This window comes from Erythrolamprus reginae, chromosome 9 (assembly GCF_031021105.1).
Source record: "Erythrolamprus reginae isolate rEryReg1 chromosome 9, rEryReg1.hap1, whole genome shotgun sequence".
Lineage (NCBI taxonomy): Eukaryota > Metazoa > Chordata > Lepidosauria > Squamata > Dipsadidae > Erythrolamprus > Erythrolamprus reginae.
The window spans coordinates 12,682,311-12,699,753 of NC_091958.1; the positions used below are offsets into that span (position 1 = coordinate 12,682,311).

At 41.9% G+C, this 17,443-nt stretch overlaps 1 protein-coding gene across 2 annotated transcripts in view; it reads right to left on the reverse strand.

The window, feature by feature from the left end:
* The window catches only part of CEP89 (centrosomal protein 89), a 68,007-nt gene that overhangs the window by 27,229 nt on the left and 23,335 nt on the right, over positions 1 to 17,443 (reverse strand). The window contains exons 10-14 of one of the 2 annotated variants that reach the window (XM_070760306.1): positions 17,061 to 17,154; positions 16,586 to 16,614; positions 6,971 to 7,027; positions 6,701 to 6,752; positions 2,505 to 2,575 (exon numbers count right to left, since the gene is read on the reverse strand). In XM_070760306.1, coding sequence (XP_070616407.1) covers positions 2,505 to 2,575; positions 6,701 to 6,752; positions 6,971 to 7,027; positions 16,586 to 16,614; positions 17,061 to 17,154 — 303 coding nt within the window. The remainder of the gene's footprint in view (positions 1 to 2,504; positions 2,576 to 6,700; positions 6,753 to 6,970; positions 7,028 to 16,585; positions 16,615 to 17,060; positions 17,155 to 17,443) is intronic. The other variant, XM_070760307.1, reaches the window with a different exon arrangement.

The following is a 17,443-nucleotide window of genomic DNA, read 5'->3' on the forward strand; positions in this document are numbered from 1 at the left end:
TACCAACAACCTCAAGCAGGGCCGCCGATAGACCGATACTACTGGGAGTCCCGTGACGGGCCCGGCGAAATTGAACAATTAGGGGGGCCCGCAGTCAGCAGCTCCTTGCACATGCGCAGACTGTCACCTACTTTACTGACGTGAGGCAGCAGGCAGCCGGCAAAAGAGGGAGGGTACAGTCTGCGCATGTGCAAGGCTAACTTGGCACCAGGAGGCCGCCCCCCCCCCAATTGTTCAATTTTGCCGGGCCTGGTCCCGAAATAAAGCGTGGTGCCATGCGTGTGGCGAAGCAAGTTAGGAGCCCCTTTGGGGTGGCGGCGGCGCGGCGTTGATAATTGCAATTTTGAAATGAGGCTTTTCAGGTGTGCCGCGACGAAAGCAGCTCAGCTTCTGGTCTCGAAACTTTTTACAAAGAGGAAAAAGTTGTGAGAACGGAAGCTGAGCTTCCTTCTTAGCGCCTTCCAAGTTTTCCGGCAACTGCAGCACCCCGCCCGGCTGGAGCTTCCCTGGCAGCTGCAGCAGGTGAGCTTTGGGGCTGGTGGGGTAGGCGAAGGCGGCATGCTGGCCGGCCAGAGCCGGGATGGGATAAAGCGGAGGCGGGTAGATGGCTGGCAAGCCGCCGAGGGAGGCCGGCGGGGGCAGGTTGAGCAAGCCGGGCTTGGGGACGAAGGCGGCGGCGGGCAGGGGGACCAAGCCCGGCGGGGCGCAGGGTGAAGGCGTCTTGGTGCGCAGGCAGGCGCCGGGGCTGCCGGCGGAGCTCTCCGGGGAGACGCTGGACACCGGCTGCGCCGGCTCCTCGGCCAGGAGAGCGTCGATGCGGAAGTTGTGGGATTTCTCCATGGGCTTCTGCATGCCGGCTTCTGGGCTGCCGCTTCGGCCCTGCTTTGCGGGGCCTTAACGCGGCTCTACCTTTTCCCGGGGCGGCGCCGTTGGGCGATGCGGCCGCTGCTCCAGCCCCTTCCTCGCAACTCACTCACACACACACACACACACCTGTCCGATCGGCTGGGTGCGCCGCTGCCCCCCTCTTCTACAAGCCGCTACGGCGGGGTGGCTCTTCCTTTCCCTCCCCTCCTCCGATTCTTCAAAATCCCCTCCCCACCTGTCCCTAGGCGATCTTAAGGAGCTGGGGAGAAAGAGAGAGAAAGAGATAGCAAGAGAGGGAGAGAGGGGGGAGAGAGAGATAGCAAGAGAGGGAGAGAGAGAAAGAGAGGGAGAGAGGGGGAGAGAAAGAGAGAAAGAGAGGGAGAGGGAGAAAGAGAGAGGGAGAGAGGGGGGAGAAAGAGATAGCAAGAGAGGGAGAGAGAGGGAGAGAAAGAGAGAGAGAGATAGCAAGAGAGGGAGAGAGAGAAAGAGAGAGGGAGAGAGGGGGGAGAGAGAGATAGCAAGAGAGGGAGAGAGAGGGAGAGAAAGAGAGAGAAAGAGATAGCAAGAGAGGGAGAGAGAGAAAGAGAGAGGGAGAGAGGGGGGAGAGAGAGATAGCGGGAGAGGGAGAAAGAGAGAGGGAAAGAGGGGGGAGAGAAAGAGACAGCAAGAGAGACAGAGAGAGAAAGACAGAGACACAGAGAGAGAGATAGAGAGAGAGAAAGAGACAGCAAGAGGCAGAGAGAGAGAGACATAGCAAGAGAGACAGAGAAAGAGACAGAGAAAGAGAGACATAGCAAGAGAGGCAGAGAGAGAGAGAAAGAAAGAGATAGCAAGAGAGACAGAGAAAGAGAGAGAAAGAGAGAGAATGAAAGAGAGATAGCAAGAGAGGCAGAGAGAGCAAGGGAGAGAGAAAGACATAGAGGGAGGGAAGGAGTGAGAGAGAAAGAGAGCAAAAAAGAGGAAGAAAGAAAGAAAGAGGGATGGAGAGAAAGAAGGGAAGGAAGGGAGAGAAAGAGGGAGGGAGAAATAGAGCGAAATGGAGGAAGAGATATTTTTTTTGTCCAAACTTTTCTTTAGTGCCCCCCCCCCTTCAGTGTTCCCCAGGATTTTGAAAATATGAATAATGTGCCGCGGCTCAAAAAAGGTTGGGAAACACTGTACTAGGGCTTGTAAGTTGGCTGAAATAGCCTATGGCAGTGTTTCCCAACCTTGACAACTTGAAGATATCTGGACTTCAACTCCCAGAATTCCCCAGCCAGCATTCGCTGGCTGGGGAATTCTGGGAGTTGAAGTCCAGATATCTTCATGTTGCCAAGGTTGGGAAACACTGGCCTATGGGACCGCCTCGCTTGGCGTGAAGCGGGAAATGATCCCCGGGGGATGGAGTGGCTCGGCAACTTAAAATAGTTTTAAAATGGCGGGGGGGGCCAGACACTTAGGCTGTATGGGGCCCCAAAATTCCTGATGGTGGCCCTGACCTCAAGTATCTATGTACAAAGGAAGTCAATTTTGTTTTAAAAAAAGATCACAACCAGACTAAAATAACAAAAAACTTCCGACACATGAAATAATTTCCTATTATTATTTCCGGGGAGAACAAAAACTTATTTTTCTTACTTACCTCTTTGAAATCTTACCTCTTTTAAATATTTAGAAGCAGAGGACCGCACAGCAACATGGGAAATTTTTTCCAAAGAATCCAATTGACCTGCTCATTCAGAAAAGTATTTATTAGAATACAAATTTTGGAAGGAGAGTGAGTCATATGACAGACATCAAGTTATTAACTTGATTTTTCTTAGGTACTGAAGATTTCTAATGTATATTCTAAAATATGATACAAAAAGTTACCATTTGTTTTTATCATTAAAATTAGTTCCAGTTAAATACATTCTAACTTACCATTTTTCCCATATCTTTCTAAGTTTGCCAGAAAAATGTAGAATTATAAAGTTCAACCATTCCCTCGATTCCTATGTACAGTATATAGTTTTATTCTCTCCCACATGAACACAATAAATTATATTTAAATAAAACAGATTCCTTTGCACCTTCACTGTGTGAATTCTGCTTTTCCTTAAACTGCCTGTTCTCTTTTTTCAATTTCTTAATTTTTAATTGGAGCTCCTTCATTAATTGCTTTGACTGTTCAAGTTCAGAAAATAGAAACATAGAAGAGTGACGGTAGAAAAAGACCTAATGGTCTATCTAGTCTGCCCTTATACTATTTCTTGTATTTTATCTTAGGATAGATATATGTTTATCCCAGGTATGTTTAAATTCAGTTACTGTGGATTTACTGACCACGTCTGCTGGAAGTATGTTCCAAGCATCTACTACTCTTTCAGTAAAATAATATTTTCTCACATTACTTCTAATCTTTCCCCCAACTAACCTCAGATTGTGTCCCCTTGTTCTTGTGTTCACTTTCCTATTGAAAACATTTCCCTCCTGAACCTTATTTAACCCTTTAACATATTTAAATGTTTCAATCATGTCCCCCCTTTCCCTTCTGTCCTCCAGACCAGTGTTTCCCAACCTTTTTTTGAGCCGTGGCACATTATTCACACTTACAAAATCCTGGGGAACATTGAGTGTGGGGGGGGAGCGGGGGAGGGGAGCGAGGGGGCTAAAAAAGTTTGGACAAAAAACCCCTCTCTTCCTCCCTTTCGCCCTCTTTCTCTCTCCATCTTTCTTTCCCTCTCTCTTCATCCCTCTTTCTTCCTTCCTTCCTTTCTTTTTTGCTCTTTCTCTCACCTTCCTTCCCTCCCTCTTTCTCTCTTTCTTACTTTCTCTCCCTCTCTTGCATTCTTTCTCTCTCTCTTTCTCTCTTGCTATCTCTCTTTTATTCTCTCTTTCTCTCTCCCTTGCCTTCTCTCTCTCTTTCTCTCTCTCTTGCTTTCCTTCTCTCTTCCTCTCTCTCTTTCTTTCTCTTGCTTTCTCTCTCACACACACTCTTTCTCTCTCTTTCTGTCTCCATAGCTTCCTCTCCCTTTCTCTCTTGCTTTCTCTCTCTCTTGCTGTCCTTTCTTTCTTTCTCTCTCTTGCTTTCTTTCTCTCTTCCTCTCTTTCTCTTTCTCTCTTTCTTGCTTTCTTTCTCTCTCCCCTCCTTTTTCTCTCTCTCCCTTTCTCTCTCGTGCACCACGCCGGCAACAGAGGGAGAAAGAGAGAGGGAGAGCGGAGAGAGAGTGGAGGGCGGCTTGCCGGTCCACGGCCCCCTGGATCAGCGGCCCCGCATGGTCACAGCGCGGACTCCGCCATCACCTTGCCTCCGCCTAAGAGGCAGCAGCCACATTCAACCCTTCGCCCTCCCAGGTGTCCATGGCGCTCAGCGCCCGGCCACGCGTCGCCTCCGCCTCCCGGTACCCCGCCCGACTTCTACCTGCAGGAACGGGTGGTGGGGCGCCACAAAGGGCGGCGTTTGGAGGCCACCACGGCACCGTTGTCATCATGGCGCAAAGCCACGCAGTCCCGGATCGCTCGCTTCTCCGGCTAGCAAGCCGGCTGCCTGGAAAAGCGGCGCGCTTTTGAAACGCGGCGCTTTCTTGGGCAGCCGACTTTGCTGGCCGGAGAAGGAAGCGATTCAGGACTGCGTGGCTTTGCGCCACTTCAAAAATTTCTGCGGGGACGGGGGGTTCCTAATGGCTGTGCGGGCACACGCCCACGCAGCTTACCGGTGCCCTCCCACCGGGCCCACACTGGTTGGGAAACACTGCTCCAGACTATTCAGATGGAGTTAATTAAGTCTTTCCTGATAAGTTTTATGCTTCAGATCTTCCACCATTTTTGTAGCCCGTCTTTGGACCTGTTCAATTTTATCAATATCTTTTTATAGATGAGGTCTCCAGAATTGAACACAGTATTCCAAATGTGGTCTCACCAGTGCTCTATACAGTGGGATCACTGTCTCCCTCTTCCTGCTTGTTATACCTCTAGCTATGCAGCCAATCATTCTACTTGCTTTCCCTACCGCCTGACTGCACTGTTCACCCATTTTGAGACTGTCAGAAATCACTACCCCTAAATCCTTCTCTTCTGAAGTTTTTGCTAGCACATAATTGTCAATACAATACTCAGATTGAGGATTCCTTTTGCCCAAGTGCATTATTTTACGTTTGGAAACATTAAATTGCAGTTTCCATTGCTTTGACCACTTATCTAGTAAAGCTAATTTATTTGCCATATTACAGACGCCTCCAGGGATATCAACCCTATTGCACACTTTAGAGTCATCGGCAAATAGGCAAACTTTCTCTACCAAACCATCCCCTATGTCACTCACAAAGATATTAAAAAGAATAGGACCCAGAACAGACCCTTGTGGTACACCGCTTGTAACCAGGCTCTGCTTAGAATACTCGCCATTAACAACAACCCTCTGATATCTACGCTTCAGCAACTGCAAATCCACTGAACTATCCAGGGATTAAGTCCAATCTTCACTAATTTATCTATCAGCTCTTTATGTGGAACTGTATCAAAGGCTTTGCTGAAGTTCAAATAGGCAATATCCACAGCACCACCTTCATCCAACACCTTTGTGACATAATCAAAGAAATCAATGAGATTAGTCTGACATGATATGGCCTCAGTAAAGCCATGCTGGTTTGGGTCCAATAGGTTATTGGTTTTTAGGCGCTGATTTATCCTCTTTTTGAGTAGAGTCTCCATCATTTTAACTATAACTGATGTCAAGCTAACTGGCCTGTAGTCACTAGCTTCTTCTCTACTGCCCTTCTTGTGGATAGGCACAACACTGGCCATTCTCCAATCATCAGGAACATCTCTTGTTAAAAGGGATTGGTTATAAACAAACAAGTCAGGGAGGCAGCAATCACATATCTAAGTTCTTTAAGAACTCTGGGGTCTGGTTTGTATTGTTCAGATGCCAATGCTGTTCTTTTAATTTCTGGAACTTATCTCTGGGGAGAGCTATCTGTTCCTGTTTTCTATGGAGGACTGCATCTACCCAAGAAATGAAATAAAATATTTATCAGTCACATAAATATATGCAAACCTTTTGCTAAACTGGCTGTACTCAAGGAATCTTTATTTAGAAACAGGCATCTTGCATTTATGATAAGGCTTCTGTCTCAACATAAATGATTATTTAATCCACTCCAGTAGCTTGAAGATACTTATATCATTCATAATTATTAAAGTTATATAACACATATTTTAATTCAATTGTGGGAAACAATTTACTGTTTCTTCATCTTCAAAAAAATCTTATAATGAAATTGCATGTATATCCAAGGCAGGGGTTATTATTAATACAAAATATACTGAGTACAGTACTTTGAAGTTAATGCATAAAAAATGCAGCAGGGAACATAATATATTTTTCTACCAAACTCAGCAACTCCTTAAAGCAACTGTAACTTTTTCTGGGATTCCACAGCTGCCCTCTGATCCCAGGAAAAGATGCATTTCATTATAGGAGTTGCAGAAAATCTGGGGAACATTTCAAAGCACCAATTTGTTTATGAAATAAACTGCATCAATCTAGTATAAAAACTTCAACTTCCATTTTAGATTCCACAGTTTAGCAATATACCCGAATTTCAATAGTAGCTTATGTTAATAATGGGTTTAAAGTTGGCTTTCTTCTACAAACTGTTTTTTTAATTTGAACTACAATTTTTCCAGTGTCAGTAATATTTGAAGGCAAGTCATGATTATTTGAAAATAAAACAACATGACTGTGGAGGAAAACAGGGGAAAACAAGTTCTTGTTAGATTAAATTACAGTTCAGAACTACACTCACTCAACCTATTCTGTAGAATCCAACACAACTCATTTACACTAAACTTAAATTTAGAGAGTTTGTACCTGGAGACAAAGGCGGTTTTTCATTGACCTGCGTTTCATCTGAGTTGTCTCCCTAGAAATGGAACAAATTATTAGGGAAAGAGCGGCGGGGGTCAATGGCCGCAGCAACACGGAGCTGCCCTCGGTCTCTAGAGGGTAGCTCCGAATCACCACCGTTCGGGGGTCTCGGTTCTGACGAACTGACCCGATCCTCCCTGGAGGGGAGGGGATGTAGGGGACGCTATTGGGGGCCTGGTAGGGGGTCAGCAAACCCCCGCCAGGTGAACCGACCTGGCACCCGCCACAGGAGACTATGCAACAAAGGCGTTTGAGCAACACTGGTAACATCTGGAAAGGGAATAAAATATAAGCATTGGCGTGGTGAAGAAACTTTAAGCAGTGTGATGGTGAGTTTGGAGTGCTAAAGGAAGCTAATTGGATTACAGTAGTTTGAGAATTGGTTACAATCATGACTAGAAAAGCCAGAAATAGACCACAGCGGCTGATCGTGAATAGGGCATACAGTGAGAGCACGGAGTGGCGAAATTGCCTTATCGACGTTCTTCTTTTTGAAGAGCCGTAAAGGCTGTTAAAGATGGAGCTTGGATCAGATCCGATCTGGTGTGCATTTGGATTATGGGGTTTTTTTTTGGGGGGGGGGGTTCATTGAGGTTGTCCCCTTTTGCTTTTGAGGAAATGGTACGTCGTCTTGGGGCTGACATGTGGTTTTGGGAGCCTATTCACTATCTTGGAATCGTGAAGCAATTGGGAAGATTTGCAATGGGAAGATTTGCATAACATTTGTATAACATCGTCATGGAGTGGAACGGAAAAGTCTTGTAGAGCAACTAAGCAAGAACTCTTTTTTTCAACAGAAAAAGTCAACCCATACCTCCGAGACATGCATGGAAAAGATTTGGAGCAGCAGTTGGACATTTTATACTAAATTCAATTTCTACCGTATCATATTAAGCAAAGAAGAAGAAAAGACGGTATTAATAGAAGAAAGGAATCTGTTGAAATGATGGACATTGTATTTTATAATAGGCATTATATACTTAAAAGCTTAACTATATTAAAGTTATCGAATTTATTAACAGGCTCATCTATGGGAAAAAATTCTGGATCTGAAATTTACTTGATAAATAATATGGATTTGATAATATTAATACCATGAGGGAAAGAGTGTTAGGAAAGGACTATATTTTATATTAAAAAATATTTTTAAAATTAGGATAAGATGGTGATTATATGAAATTTGTTGTGCACAGGGAAAAAAAGGGGGATATAATCTTAGAGGGAATGTATTTTGTTTTGGAGGATATCTGGTTTGAGGAAAGGGGAATTAATTACTAAGCAAAAAGCTTTCTATGTTTTATATGATATTTACATGATATTAGGTACAATGAAGCTTTGTCAGATTTTTTTTTTTTTACAATTATTTATGAGACTTTTTTAAAATTAATATTTGGGAAAATTTAAATTTAAAATTAGAATTTAGGATTTATGAGAAACGTGTGTATATGGAAATATATGGATTCGAATGGAGAAGAGAAGTGAAGTATGCTAAGCGATGGCAAGAATAGTTGTATGAAATAAGTATTGAACATGGAATTAAGAATGGAATGAATTTACTTAGATAAGAAATGAACTGATTCTTGTATTAAGCTACTAATTAATGAAAATTAAATTGTTTATTTTACAGAGGTAAAATTATTTTAAAATATGGATTGAACAAGGGGAAGCTTTTCTCTTACCTATTGTGATCAATTTAAATAGAATAGGGCATGAGAATTCTGCTGGGTTTGCAGCGACAAAGATAGAGTAAGGCATAATGATTTAGCTGAATATACAGTGTTATATTTATAATTTGATCCTGGTTGGAAATTGGAAGGTTTCTTTTTTATTCCCGTTAAAAAATATTATGAATAAAGATGGAGAAATTACTTTAGACACTTAAATTTTAGACAATGTGGATTACAAAATTTGAAGAATATATTATAATTTTTTTTTAAAGGATATAAATTGGATCAGGATTAAGGAAGGGGAATTTTCTTTTTTCATTCACTGGAACCAACAATTTAGATTAGGGTACAATGATTCCGCTGGGTATACAGTGATAAAACTAGATTAGGGCATGGCGATTTAGCTGGGTATGCAGCGTTAACATAAAACATAAAACATAAAAGTTGATTCCAATGGGTTATTGTAGGAATTTTTTTCTTTTCTTTTTTTCTGTTTGGGTTATAGGACGCTGATAGGTAAAAATTTTGTTTTGTTTTATTTTTTTTCTTATACAAAGCAACTTTAAAAGTTTGCAAACATTGAAAATGTTCCATGGAGACAGGTAGAGGAGTCAATGAGAAGAGGAAGGTTCTTTTTTGTTCTCTCTTCCTCCTTTTCTTTTTTGTTCTATGTCTATCTTTTCTTCTCTTTTCTTATTTGTGTCTTTTATCTACTCTGTTATTTTTAACCTCTATATTTACCTTATTTCCTCAATGTAAATTTCTTTTTTACGCTTTTGTGTTCTTTTAACTTTTTATATAGATTTTATAGATTTATAGATTTAAATTTATTTGTTTATTATTGTTCTTAATTCTTTATATGAAGGAATTAGTAATTAGGTTTGTAATTTGACCAATTTGGCAATATTGGGTGTTATTATTGGTTTTATTTTCCCCCTTTGATTACGCTACTGTAAGACTTTTTAAATGGTTTCTTTTTAGGGGTACTTTGTTAATAGGCGTTAAATTATTTGTAAAGGGTATCAACTATACATGAAAATTGATATGTAAGTGACTAGGAGAGATTCAAATCATTTTAGCCTAATCAATGTGAGGTACTAAAATTTAGAACAGCTCAAAAGGTGTTTTAGCTAATACTATGTTTTTACAATAATATAAAAATTGGGCAGCTATTATTACCCAGATGTCAAAAGTGAAGGTGGTAGCATTTGGTTTGTATATTATAATTTCCTGAAATTGATGTATTCTAAAGCAATTTGTTGATGTTGGTATATTTTTTACTGTAATGTGATGGGAGAGAAAAATAAAAAAAAATATTTGCCAAAAGAAATGGAACAAATTATTTAACCTAATTTCTTGTAAGGACCCCTCATTTTCACCCACAAACAATAATAAACAATTATTCCAGAAAGCATACACTGAATATTTAAAAAATGACGTTCTTTAATTCTAACTTTGAAAGTTCTTTTAAAAATGTATAATTTATTTATTTTTATTCCAGATTTAATCACTTAAATAAAAATGAACGACAAAGGACAAATAAAAATGGAAGGCATACAATTTAGCCTTTCACCCAACTCCAGCTAATTGTGAGGACTCTGGATCTTTCTTTATTTTTGTCATAGTTAGATATTCTAAATCTGTTTTTTTCAACCTTAGTAGCTTGAGGATGAAAATCTCTGAAGACCAATTTCCATACTGTATCTTCAAGTTGACAAACACTGCCGTAGAGTCATAGATAAATTAACTCCTCCCTATAGAATACAAGCCAACCACTATCCCTGGAGCTAGAAGTGAGTTTGAAATTCCAAGAATTACACCTATTTAAAACTTTTATCATAGAGGACAGAATGAACAGAACTGAAAGAAGAAAAAAGTGAAAAAAAGACCGTACAACCTTTCCTGAACTTCTTAAAGAAATATGGAATGAGAAGGCATAAATCTGTCCTTAACTGAAATCATGGAACATAATTTTTATGCTGTTCTTTCCAGTGTTCCCTTTAATGTGCACCATGCGCTGTAGCGCGCTAAAAATGAAGTCTGATGCACACTTTTCAAAGGCTGCGCAGAGAGGAGGGTGGTGGAGGGGCCCCCCACCCTGGCCTGCCACCGCCACCACCAGGTCTTTGCCGGGACTGGCAAAGCGGTGTTTCGCGTTTCCTCCTCCTGCTCGGTGGTAGCAACGTCCATCTCTTATTCGTCTTCAGCAGCTCTGCGGGGCTTTAAAATGACATCAAGGCCTGTGCCCAGGGAAGCGGCACGTTTTTCAAACACATCGCTTCCCCGGGCAGCCGCTTCGCCTCCTTTCCTGCCACCGCGCTGGGGGCATCTCTCTGCTGTCGGGTCCCCTCCGCTGCCGAATTCGATGTTGCTGCCGGGGGCGACGGGCTCGGAACCTGTCCCCAATCTTCGCCTTGTCCCCTGCCACCACGCTGGGAGCTGCCCCCGCCGGCAAAGACGAATAAGAGACGGCCGTTGCTACCCCCTCTGAACAGGTAGCAAGAGGGGAGGGTGAGAGAAAGAGAGAGAGAGAGAAAGCAAGAGAGAGAGAGAGAGAAAGCAAGAGAGAGAGAGAGAGAAAGCAAGAGAGAGCGAGTGAGAGAGAGAAAGCAAGAGAGAGCGAGAGGGAGAAAGAAAGAAAGAGAGAGAGAGAGAAAGCAAGCAAGAGAAACAGAGAGAAAGAAAGAGAGAGAGAGAAAAGGAGAGGAAGGAAGTATGAGAGAGAAATAAGAGCAAAAAGGAAGGAAGAGGGAGAAATGAGAAACAAATGAGAGAGAAAAGGGGGAGAGACAGGAGAGGCACGCAGAAATGAGACAGTGGTAAAAATTTGAGGAGGCATGATTGATTATTAAATATGGATTGACTATGGAATGATGGTAAAATACAGTGGTACCTCGGTACTCGAATGCTTCCTTTCTCGTACATTTCGGATAACGAACAAAATTTTCGGCAAAAATTTGCTTCGGTATCTGAACAAAAATTCGGATACCACAGAAAATTTTGTTTATTATCCGAAATGAGGGGACGGGATGAGAAGGAATGGGAGTCGGAATTCGACACGCCCATTCTGGCCGCCCACTAAACAGCCTCCCAGGTGTGCTCCAAGCTGTAGGGAGTGGGGGGGCGGCTGCAATACTGGCAGTTTCGGGGGAGCTCCTTTCCTCAGTGGTTCGTCTTCCCTTTAAGCAGTTACACCAACTTTCTCTTTCCCGAGAGTAGCGACGGCAGCAGAGGCTTTCCTTAGAGCAGCAGCAGTGCCGGGAACGTGAGATGAGAAAGGGAAGCCTTTGCCCTTGACTCGTGCGCTGCCCCCATTGATAAAGTGACTCCTTGGCTCTCCTCCTCCTCCCCCCCACACCCTCAAGAAAGGCGAGGATTAGAATCCAGCCCTTTCGTCTCCCTCCACCCCCCACTCGCAGCCTCGGCGTTTCTCCCCCCTCCTACTCCGCCCCCAAACGAGGGGGCGTGAGGCGTTTTATTGGCTGCCGCTATTAGCACGCCGTCGAACAAAAGCGGCTCCTTTTAATCCCCGAGTCTTTAGTGATTTCTTCTCCCGTCGCCCCCCGATTCCCTCCTTTCCCTCACCCGCCTCTTTTTTTCCCTTCGTTCCTCACCTTTCCGAAGGTTTTCCTTTCCCTTCCGGGCTCCCCTCGGCCGGCCACCAGGAGGAAAGAGTGTGAACGCCCCGCTCTGCAGCTCTGCTCAAGGTTGCGGCAGCAGCGCCGGGAACGTGAGATGAGAAAGGGAAGCCTCTGACGTTCCCGGCGTTGCTGCTGCTCTAAGGAAAGCCTCTGCTGCCGTCGCTACTCTCGGGAAAGATAAAGTTCGTGTAACTGCTTAAAGGAAAGGAGCCCCCCGAAACTGACGGTATTGCAGCCGCCCCACCCTTCCTACACCCTTCCGCTCCAAGCTGTAGGGAGTGGGGGGACGGCTGCAATACTGGCAGTTTCGGGGGGGCTCCTTTCCTTTAAGCAGTTACACCAACTTTCTCTTTCCCGAGAGTAGCGACGGCAGCAGAGGCTTTCCTTAGAGCAGCAGCAACGCCGGGAACGTCAGAGGCTTCCCTTTCTCTTCTCACGTTCCCGGCGCTGCTGCTGCTCTAAGGAAAGCCTCTGCTGCCGTCGCTACTCTCGGGAAAGAGAAAGTTGGTGTAACTGCTTAAAGGGAAGACGAACCACTAAGGAGCCCCCCCCCCGAAACTGCCCCCACCCTAACTACAGCTTGGAGTGCTTAGACCTCATATCTTTATCCCATAGGAAATAAAGGAAATAGGGGCTGGAAACCAATTAAACCCATTTCCATTATTTCCTATGGGATAAATTAATTCGGTACTCGACCGAATCGGTTTTCGACCACACTTTGGAACGGATTATGGTCGAATACCGAGGTACCACTGTATATATTTAGGTGTTGTTTAATATTAGGATGTATTAATTCATCAAATTGGATTAGAATTTTAGAACTATATAAAATAGAAACATAGAAACATAGAAACATAGAAGACTGACGGCAGAAAAAGACCTCTTGGTCCATCTAGTCTGCCCTTTTACTATTTCCTGTATTTTATCTTAGGATGGATATATGTTTATCCCAGGCATGTTTAAATTCAGTTACTGTGGATTTCCCAACCACGTCTGCTGGAAGTTTGTTCCAAGGATCTACTACTCATTCAGTAAAATAATATTTTCTCATGTTGCCTTTGATCTTTCCCCCAACTAACTTCAGATTGTGTCCCCTTGTTCTTGTGTTCACTTTCCTGTTAAAAACACTTCCCTCCTGAACCCTATTTAACCCTTTAACATATTTAAATGTTTCGATCATGTCCCCCCTTTTCCTTCTGTCTTCCAGACTATACAGATTGAGTTCATTCAGTCTTTCCTGATACGTTTTATGCTTAAGACCTTCCACCATTCTTGTAGCCCGTCTTTGGACCCGTTCAATTTTGTCAATATCTTTTTGTAGGTGAGGTCTCCAGAACTGAACACAGTACTCCAAATGTGGTCTCACCAGCGCTCTATATAAGGGGATCACAATCTCCCTCTTCCTGCTTGTTATACCCCTAGCTATGCAGCCAAGCATCCTACTTGCCTTTCCTACCGCCCGACCACACTGTTCACCCATTTTGAGACTGTCAGAAATCACTACCCCTAAATCCTTCTCTTCTGAAGTTTTTGCTAACACAGAACTGCCAATGAAATACTCAGATTTAGGATTCCTTTTCCCCAAGTGCATTATTTTACATTTGGAAACATTAAACTGCAGTTTCCATTGCTTTGACCATTTATCTAGTAACGCTAAATCATTTACCATATTACAGACCCCTCCAGGAATATCAACCCTATTGCACACTTTAGAGTCATCGGCAAATAGGCAAACCTTCCCTACCAAACCTTCCCCTATGTCACTCACAAACATATTAAAAAGAATAGGACCCAGAACAGACCCTTGTGGCACACCGCTTGTAACCTGACTCTGCTCAGAATACTCGCCATTAACAATAACTCTCTGATGTCTATGCTTCAGCCAGCTTGAAATCCACTGAACTATCCAGGGATTAAGTCCAATCTTCACTAATTTATCTATCAGCTCTTTATGTGGAACTGTATCAAAGGCTTTGCTGAAGTCCAGATAGGCAATATCCACGGCACCACCTTGATCCAACACCTTTGTGACATAGTCAAAGAACTCAATGAGATTAGTCTGACACGATTTGCCTTCAGTAAAGCCATGCTGATTTGGGTCCAATAAGTTATTGTTTTTTAGATGCTGATTTATCCTCTTTTTGAGTAGAGTCTCCATCATTTTAACTACAACTGATGTCAAGCTAACTGGCCTGTAGTTACCAGCTTCTTCTCTACTGCCCTTCTTGTGGATAGGCACAACACTTGCCATTCTCCAATCCTCAGGAACATCTCCTGTTAACAAGGATTGGTTAAACAAATCAGTCAGGGGGGTAGCAATGACAGATCTGAGTTCTTTAAGAACTCTGGGGTGGATGCCATCTGGACCCATTGCCTTATTTATCTTTAATCTTTCAAGTTCTTCTAAGACATCGGCTTCTAAGATCACTGGAGCTGAATCCGTACAGCTGGAAGCAATGCTATATCCCTCTATAGTATTATTATTATTTTGTAAGGTGTCTTTTGAGAAAACTGAACAGAAGTAGCTATTGAAATGGTCAGCGATCTCCTTATTCCCATCAATGTATGTATTATTCCCGGTACTAAGCTTTGTGATGCTGCAGTTTTTCTTCTTCCTATCACTAATATATCTGAAGAAGGTTTTATCCCCCTTCTTTACAGATTTTGCTATTTCTTCCTCTTTTGAGGCTTTAGCAGCATATATTATCTGTTTCGCCTCCTTCTGTCTCATTTTATACACCTCTCTATCAGCTATACTTCCAGACTCTTTATACCTCCTATAGGCAGCCTTTTTTTCATTGACTATAGCCCTTACATCATTGCTAAACCATAGCGGTTTCTTCTTCCTTTTACCTTTAGTTACTTGCTTTACATAAAGTCTTGTGGCTTTTAAGATGGCCTTTTTTAATACAGTCCACTGGGTGCTTGCTCCTGCCATTTTATCCCTCCCCTTTAATTCATTATTTAAATATTCCCCCATTGCATTAAAATTTGTTTTTCTGAAATCCAATACTTTGGTTGCAGTATAGGATTGCTCACCATCAGTTTTTACATCAAACCACAAACATAGATGGTCACTGCAACCTAAATTTTCTCCCACCTTGACCTCTGAAACCCGATTCCCATTGGTAAAAACTAAATCTAGAATATTCTCCCCTCTAGTTGGTGTCTTAACTAGCTGTGCCATAGCTGCTCCTGTAAAGGCCTCTACTATATTCTTACTTTTGCATGTAAGGGCACTGGGGATATTCCAGTCAACATCAGGCATGTTGAAATCACCCATAACCACAATATCTCCCTTTACTGCCATTAGGGTAATCTCATCCACCATCTTGTTGTCATGTTCCTCAGATTGCCCTGGAGGCCTATAGATCACCCCAATTCTAATGACAGAACCGTCTTTATTTTGCAGGTAAAGTTAATGGACGATATGTAGGATAAATAATGGGATTATGATATGTATGTATGATTTTATGACTTTGCATTATGAATTTAAAATATACTTGGAAATGTAGAAGATTGATGAAAGTTAATAATAGTAAATGTTAAGTCCTGAAAATTAATTGAACTTGGAAATATTGAATGAAATTATAGAAAAGTAAATATGGAAATATATTAATTGATGCATTGGTGTTCAGATAGATTTTCATAGCATTATTAGATTACTAATACTATAAATATTTAAGAAATGAAGCATGGATTTATTAATAGTTGTGTTTTTGGTTTTGCTGGTTGTTTTAGTTTTAATAGTAATAGATTTTGGTTTTGTTTTATTGTTAATTTCTTTTAATAAAAAAGAAGGGAATTTTTTTTCCTAATTAGGAAAAATTTGTATAAGGATTTTTTGTTTCTTTTAATAAGAATGTATAAGGAGGAGTAGGCATGATGGCCTATCTGGATTTATAAGAGGATAATGATATTTATTTATTTATTTATTCATTCATTCATTCATTCAATTTTTATGCCGCCTTTCTCCTTAGACTCAGGGCGGCTTACAACATGTTAGCAATAGCACTTTTTTAACAGAGCTAGGCTATTGCTCCCACAATCCGGGTCCTCATTTTACCCACCTCGGAAGGATGGAAGGCTGAGTCAACCTTGAGCCGGTGATGAGATTTGAACAGCTGACCTTCAGATCTACAAGTCAACTTCAGTGGCCTGCAGTACAGCACTCTACCTGCTGCGCCACCCCGGCTCATTAATTGAAATTAATTGAAATATAAAATAACAGAATAACGTAGTGGGACGAGACCTTATTCTGCCCCAGCACCGAGCCCCAAATAATTACACAATAAGTTGTCTTGGGTGACATCTGTGAAAAAAATCAGGTGCTGAGGCATGAAAATGTATTTATTTATTTATTCATTTATATTATTATTATTATTATTATTATTATTATTATTATTATTATTATTATTATTATTTACTTCTGTGCCGCCCAGTCCCGAAGGGACTGCCGCTCAGGCACTGTACTTTTCCGCCCACACCGAAAAAAAATTAGAGGGAACACTGGTTCTTACCTTAAATCTCGTTCTAGGATGTTCAATTTCTGTAATATAAAAATGCATTTGTTTTAGGTTATAAAGGAGAAATATATCAAATGGAATTCAATGTTCATAATCGCTTTCATGATCTGTCTAGTTTCATCTTATTTAGTTTCTAATTTTCCCACCTTTATCTTAAATAAATATCTTAGCAAGTATAAAAGATTGGGAAAATGGAGGTTTGTGCTGAGTGTTTTTAAATTAAAAAAACCCTATTTTCTACTCTATGCAGGGAAAAAGATGAAAACATGAGCGATGTAATCATTCTTCTCCTGTTCATTTAGATTCAGGCTCTTACTTTCTCACTGTCAACTATGCAATTTTCCCCCACATAGAGCGGAAAATTATCTGTGTCTGAATTATGGTACAAAACCAAACAACACTTCATACTAAAGGTGGGAAGCAGATGGTAGAAACGTTTATTTATTGTCTCCTTAATCCTAATGCTCACCTTCAACCTGAAAATCTAGCTGGAGAAGACCACTTGGTTTCCAGATAGAATCATCTTCTTCACTATAGGCACTAGAAGACACTGGAAGATATTCCTAAACAAAAATATTGCAATACACCTTAATGTCGATTTATAGAAATAGATATTTCCAAAAGGCTCTAGGCAGCTGATAATGGCATTGTAAAACAGAACATTGATTAAAACGAGGAAAATCAAAAACACATCAAAGAGCAAACAGGATAAGTGGGTGCAATGTATGTGCTTGAATACACATTAGACAAGACATAACAAACTGCAGCCTTCTGAGATTTTTATGTCTTGTAAAAGCATCCTTCATGCTCAAATTGAGCCACGAAACAACAGTCTCTATGATTTCCTGATAG